Source organism: Mesoplodon mirus (genome assembly GCF_964341445.2).
Source record: "Mesoplodon mirus genome assembly, chromosome: 1".
In the NCBI taxonomy this organism is placed as follows: Eukaryota; Metazoa; Chordata; class Mammalia; order Artiodactyla; family Ziphiidae; genus Mesoplodon; species Mesoplodon mirus.
The window spans coordinates 215,606,308-215,612,795 of NC_138976.1; the positions used below are offsets into that span (position 1 = coordinate 215,606,308).

A 6,488-nucleotide genomic window follows, 5' to 3' on the forward strand; every position below is an offset into this window, starting at 1 on the left:
CGCTGGGAGAGGGTATCTCTAAGTATTTTGAACAAAGGCCAAGGTGTAGGGAGCCCTTAACCAAATGATGGAGATCTGGGGACTCATCTCTTGGCAAAGCTAGAGGTCTGGCAGGCTGCAGGGATGCTAAGCACTGGAACGTGGGAAAGGCGGGGGAGGCCGTGTAGCAGCCCCTCCCCTCCCCTCCCCTCCCCCACCCCCCTGAGGTCTGTGCTTCTCTCAGAGGCCTGAGCAGGGGAGATGGGGAGGGGAGCCCCCACTGACGGGCTCAGCACCCCTGCCTCCCAATGCCAGGTCCCCGGCTCCCTCCCAGGAGGCCCCTCAGATCTCGGTGGCGATAATGTCCTCATAAGGGATGTCAGCCCCTTCGAGGTCAATCTCAAAGGGCTCCCCTGCACCATCCGCGCGGGCCAGCTGCTGCAGCGTCTTTTCCAGGCGCTGGTTCCGCTGGTACATGGCCAGGTAGCTCTGCTGCAGCTGCTTCTGGTACTGGATCACCTTCTCCTTCTCCTCCTTCCATAGCAGCCGCTCATGCTGGAAGCCCGAGGACATCTGGTCGTGGCCCTGCCGCTCCTCCCTGAGCTCGGCCCGCAGCCGTTCCAGCTCCCGCTGCAGGGCGGGCACGTCCTCGGCGGAGGCGGGCCCCAGGGCGGCCGCGTCCCGGCCCCGCGGCAGGGCGGCCTGGGCCTGAAGCTCCAGCAGGTTCACCTTCTCCCGCAGCAGCTCCGCCTCGTTCTTCTTGCGCTGCAGCTCGTTCTCGCAGACCTCCAGCTCCAGGCCCTTGGTGCGCAGCGCGCTCTCCAGGTCCTGCGTCTTCAGCTCCAGGCCCTCCAGCCTGCCCCGCGTATCCTTCAGCTGCGCCTTCAGGTTGAGGATCTCGCTGGCCTTGGCGTTGATCTCCGTCTGGGACTCCTTCAGCTGCTGCTTCAGGAGAGAGATCTCGCCAGACTTCTGGCACACCTGCCGCGGGGCGGGGACAAAAGAGAGAGCCAATGGGTGAGAGGTGGCACCTGGGTGTGGTGTCCTTACTTGTAAACTGAGGATTAGTAATAGTACCTACTTCTTAGGGTTGTTGTAAAGATGAAAGAACCTAGGGCCTGGCATTAATAACCACTCTATGAATTATTATTATAAATATATTTCTGTTACTGTGAATGTTTAATTTATTTTATTTAATTTATTGTTTGACTATACAGCCTGACTGGATAACCTGGGAGTGAGGTCACAGCAATGTCCAGCTTCGTTCCGGATTAGACAAACAAGGATGGATGTGTTGTGATGCCAGCACTGGCTTATGCCTCTGACATGCCCTGAAGTGTCCCAAGTCCTGGCTGAGAAACCATGGCTGGGGTAGGGTCTGCTGGGCCAACACTGACGGGAAAGAGGAGAGGGAGTGGCTCCATGGCTAAGGTCCTGTCCTCTTCGGGAAACCCGGCAAACAGAAAGTGACTCTCCCTTCCCACCTGCCTGGTGCCTCCATCCGTCACTTCCACCGAAAGGATCCTTTCCCTCTACCCCTGATAACACCTGTTACTCTAATTTCCAGGATGAGTACAGGCAGCTCAGTGCAAACAGATGGCTGTGTGGCCGAGGGTGTGTCACCTCGACCTGGGGGGGTGATGCTGGTCTAACCAGACCCAAGGAGTCCTCAGTCCCTTCCCAGGGCAGGAGTCTTTGGGGTGAATGCCGTGCACACCCCCTCCCGGTCCCCTGCACCACCTCTCAGGTGAGAAAAGAGAGCAGGATGAGGGGTTAGGCTGTTCTCCAGCGAGGCCAGGCCCAGGCGCTTCACTTGCAGGTGTGCCTGAGTGGGTGCATGTGTATGTGAGCCCCTTTCTTCCTGTCCTACGTTTCCATCTCAGCCCACCAAATAGAAGCCCCACTCGCACTTCTGTGAGGAATTCTGTCCCTGAGACCTGCACAGATGCGGCCCCTCCTACCAGTGGGTGGAGTCCCTTCCCTCAAAAGTCGCAGATGGGGGCTTCCCTGGTGGCGCCGTGGTTGAGAATCTGCCTGCCAATGCGGGGGACACGGGTTCGAGCCCTGGTCTGGGAGGATCCCACAGGCCGCGGAGCAACTAGGCCCGTGAGCCACAACTACTGAGCCTGCGCGTCTGGAGCCTGTGCTCCGCAACAAGAGAGGCCGCGATAGTGAGAGGCCCGCGAACCGCGATGAAGAGTGGCCCCTGCTCGCCACAACTAGAGAAAGCCCTCGCACAGAAACGAAGACCCAACGCAGCCATAAATAAATAAATTAATTAATAAACTCCTACCCCCAACATCTGCTTAGAAAAAAGAAAAAAAAAAAGTCGCAGATGATAACTGTGCTGTGTCATGGCTCTGGGGCCAGCATGAATTCAGGATGGTCTGTGGTCCTCTTGGGCCTCTGTGAGCAGATGCAGTGAGCTGGCGCTCAGACAGCCCAGCTGGGACTCGGCTCTCTCGCTCCAGCTTCTCAGCCGACGACTCGGTTAGTAAGTTCAATTCTGGCCACGAGGCACCGAGGTGGGGAGAGGAGGAAGCCCGGACTAAGAGTACCCCCAACTTGGTTTACCATGCAGCCCCTTATTTGGGTCATGAAACGGGCACTTCAGCCCAGTTTTCCCGGGCAGTTGTGTCCCCCCCCGCCATTGCCTAGAGCTTGGAGGAGACCTGGAGAAGGCTGGGGGCAGGGAGCGCTGGCAACGAACCCCTGCCCACCCCCCACCCCACGCCCGCATCCTCACCTCCCACTGCGTCTCCTCCAGCGCAGGGACGAAGCTGGTCTTCTCCTTCTCATAGGACCTGAGCTTGCTCTCCAGCAGGTCCTGCTCCTTCATGAGGCTCTCGAGCTCCTGCCGCAGCTGCCGCTTCTCCTGCTGGAGTTGGAGCACCTGCAGGTGCAGCACCTGCTGGGCGCGCTGGCTCTTCTGTGCCGCGGCCTTCAGCTTGCCCTTGGGCTCCAGCCCCTCTGGCTCGTCCTTGCAGCGCCGCGGTCGCTCCTCGTAGGCCTGGCTGGCAGCCGGCCCCTTCTCCTCAAAGCTGCGGTGCAGCTTCTGGAGCTCACCCTCCCTCTCCAGCAGTTTCTGCTCCAGGTCCTGGACGGTGCACTGGTCCGTGGAGATGGGGGAACGGGTGGAGCCCTTGTCCACCCTGCTCGGGTGGGCCAGCTTGCTGCCCCCGTCGGAGAAAGACAGGGCCTTCAGGCTCATCATGTTGCTGTCCTGGAGCAGGATGCCCTGAGTGATGTTGTGGGCTGAGCCCCCAAAGCGGCTGGCGGGCCCGACCGGTGTGACCAGCGGGTCCAGCTGGTAGCTGCTGGTGGTACTGTGAGTCGGCAGGCTGGACATGGAGTTCCGGCCGGAGTCAGACAGCGCCCCGGAGCACAGGCCGGGCTTCAGCCCCTGCTCCTCGGGCTTGTCTGGAGGCGCGGGGTGCAGCTGGTGGCCCGCGCTCTCGGGGGACGAGTGGAGGATGGCGCCCGACCGTGGCAGCACCGGCTTGAAGGCCGTGGGTCTCACAGCACCCTTCTCCAAGTCCTGGGGAGGAAAACAGGCACGTGGAGCCCGTGTCTTCCCCTGATGCACCCCCAGCCGGGTAGGCGCGCCGGCCACGTGGCACCTTCCTGGTCGGGACCCATAGGTGACCTCGCCTGTTGCTCTGAAGGAGCCAAAGGTGGTGAATCTCTCCCGAGGAGGAGAAATTCGCCTGTGCCTGGGGACGTCCTGAAGGGTCATGAGGCACTCCGTATTGCGAACTACACACCGGTCACCACCTTGACCCACCTTCCACCCCAAGATACCAAACGACTCTTAGATTCACTGGCTGAGACCCCCGTGCCAGGGCTCTGGGGCTCTGTGTGGTGCAGGTAAGGACACTGGACGTGTGTCCTTGAAGAAGGCCATCCCCGCTTCGCCTCCACAGCCCCTTGCAGTCAGCCAGGAGCTGGAACACTGGCCGTGGCCTACCGTGGAGGTTGGGGGAATCGCTTGAAATAATAATCCTTTCCCGAAAGCCGTCCTTGTCATTATTAGAGGACTTCACAGTTTACAGGCTCTTTACTTTGAAAAGCTTAAAGCTCTATGCAAACATATGGGGCCATTTCCTAGCACGTCAACACCAAAGATTCATCTTCCCAGGTGAGGCCAGGGCACTGAATAGGAACAATATTTTCAGGGTCCACTGGCGAGACCCATGAGAACTTAGGCCAGCATGAGGGCTGGACTTCTGAGGACGTGGGACTCTTTGCCCTCATCCCTGCTAGACTGATGAGGAGAACAAACTCACAGGCCTTAACCAGTCAAAGATGCTTTGGGGCCAGCTGGAGCTGGAGCTGCTGCCCAACCAGAGCAGAAAAGGAGGGAAAGCCCACCTCCATGAATCCTCTGAGGAGAGAAGCTGCCAGCTCTCTCCAAGTGCCCTCTCTACCTGTTCTTCCAAAGAGTCAGCGAGCCCCCTCTCTTTCCCATGCGCTTGAAAATGTTGCTGTCCGTCCTACCTTGGCGATCCTGAGTTACAGCCCAGCAGAGCTTAGGAAGGCTTTCATTTCCCCTTTGCCCTCTACTGAAAGCTCACCCAGGACTTCTGCATCAGAGGACTGACCAACGTGCCCATTCCTCTGTCCAGTCTTGCTCTCCGCTGTGGCTGAGCACTCCTGCCCTCTCTGCATCACTCAGCCTCTTGGAGATGTATGCATTTAGACCTCCACTGCCACCCCTCCCAGTCCCAGGCCTCTCTCCTGCTTTTCCAACCCAGCCACCCACACCAGAGACCCTGCTTACCATTTCTAGCTGGTTGGAGAAGGGCATGAGCTTGGGTGGGGTGGACGGGCCAAAATCCACCCCGGCCTGGCCCCCTAGGTCCCCGCTGGACAGTGCAGTGTAATCGGGGCGGTGGGAGCCCCGGGCCTTCTGGCTGACCTTGATATAGAAGAAGTCTTCACTCTTGCCCATTTTGGAGCTGGACTTGCCATGACCCGAGTCCTGGGAGAAGCCAAATCTCAGCAGCCCGTCTGAATACCGATTGAGCTTCTTGAGGTGGGAGGACTTGCGCAGCTTGTACTGGGAGGCCCGGCAGTGCTTACTGTGGAAGCCATGGCCGGAGATGAGGCTGCTGACGCTGCCCATGGTGACGCGGGGCCGGGGACACGCAGGGCAGAGCGGGGGACCTGGCGTGGCTGTGGCAGTCCTGGCTCTGCGAAGAGGCTGCGGTCATAGCAGAAGCCTCACAGAGCTCGGGAGAGCCGAGACCTGGAAGGAGACACAAGCAGGAATCAGCCTGGGATGGGGCTGGTCACTGCACAGTCCCTGCTTGTGACTTAACAGAGGAGGCATTCTGACCGTGAGATCTGGGCAACAGAGAAATGCATGTTTCTCCTAACAGAAGCTCAGCCCTGTCTCTGCTATTGGGCTCCCCTCTCATTCTTCCTTTGTCTTCTACTTCAGCAAACATCCGTTGGGAGGCTACATCGGGAAGGCCCTGTTCTCAGCACTGGGATGCAGGGGGGACTAGGACAGTCACAGTTCCTGCATTCATGGGGCTTGTGTGTAGCGTAGTGTGGACTGGCCACAAACAGACCAATGTGTCCGACCTCAAGTGATCTAGGTGCTACGGGGAAAATAAAGCAGAGTGAATGGGATGGCATTCTGGGAGGTGGTTATTTTATGCAGACAGTACGAGGGAGGCCTCTCTGTCGAGTGTCATTTGGAGAGACCTCAAGAAAACGAGGGAGCAAGGCACATGGAGATCTGGGGGAGAAGGAAGAAGCTCAGGGGCAGCCCCAAGGGCAAAGCCCTGAGTTCCTGTGTGGAGTATCCTGGGCATCTATGAGATCAGCAAGGAGACCAGTCTGGCTGGAGGGTGGTTAGCAAGGGGGGCGCAGGGGATGTAGAGGTCGGAGAGCTAGCAGGTGTCAGGCAACAGAGAACCTGGCTGGCCATGAGGGCTTTGGCTTTTAGTCTGATGAGATGAGGAGCCCCCATATCAGGTTGTAAGCAGCTGACAACCTGATCTGACTTAGGCTGTGGAGGGTCACCCTGGCTGCTGAATAGAGAAGAGGCCATTGAAGGGACTGGGTGGAAAGTGGTGGGCCAGTTAGGGCAGACGAGGGACTCACATGGCTGGGCCAAGGGCAGTAGTTATGGATTCAATTTTAGATGTAATTTTAAGGTTGAGCTGATAGGATTAGTTAAAAGATTGGCTGCAGGGAGTGAAAGAGTGGAGTCTAGGAGGACTCCAATAGTTTTATCTAAGCAACTCGAAAAAGTAAGTTGCCATTTATTGAGATGCAAAAGAGCACAAAAGGAGCCAGTCTGGGATGAAGTCCGGGTGGAAAATAGGAGTTTGGTTTAAGACATTAAATTTGCAAAGCCTATTAGACATCCAAGGAGTGATGTGGAGTAGGGAATAGGATGGCTGTGGAGCGGGGGAAGCTGCAGATTTCCATGTACAAGGTGTTTGTGCAGAGAAGCCAGGTTTGAGACTAGGTGAAAAAGCAAAGGCAGGAAGACA

General features: G+C 57.9%; 1 protein-coding gene across 1 annotated transcript; it reads right to left on the minus strand.

Annotated features, from left to right (window-relative positions):
• Positions 1 to 321: 321 nt before the first annotated feature.
• On the minus strand, positions 322 to 5,104 carry LZTS1 (leucine zipper tumor suppressor 1; the record flags this gene model as incomplete). The annotated part of the gene is made up of 3 exons (XM_082620816.1): positions 322 to 960; positions 2,726 to 3,517; positions 4,760 to 5,104. 3 exons carry the CDS (start codon positions 5,102 to 5,104, stop codon positions 322 to 324), a joined length of 1,776 nt encoding a protein of 591 aa, XP_082476942.1.
• Between the last annotated feature and the right edge of the window lie 1,384 nt (positions 5,105 to 6,488).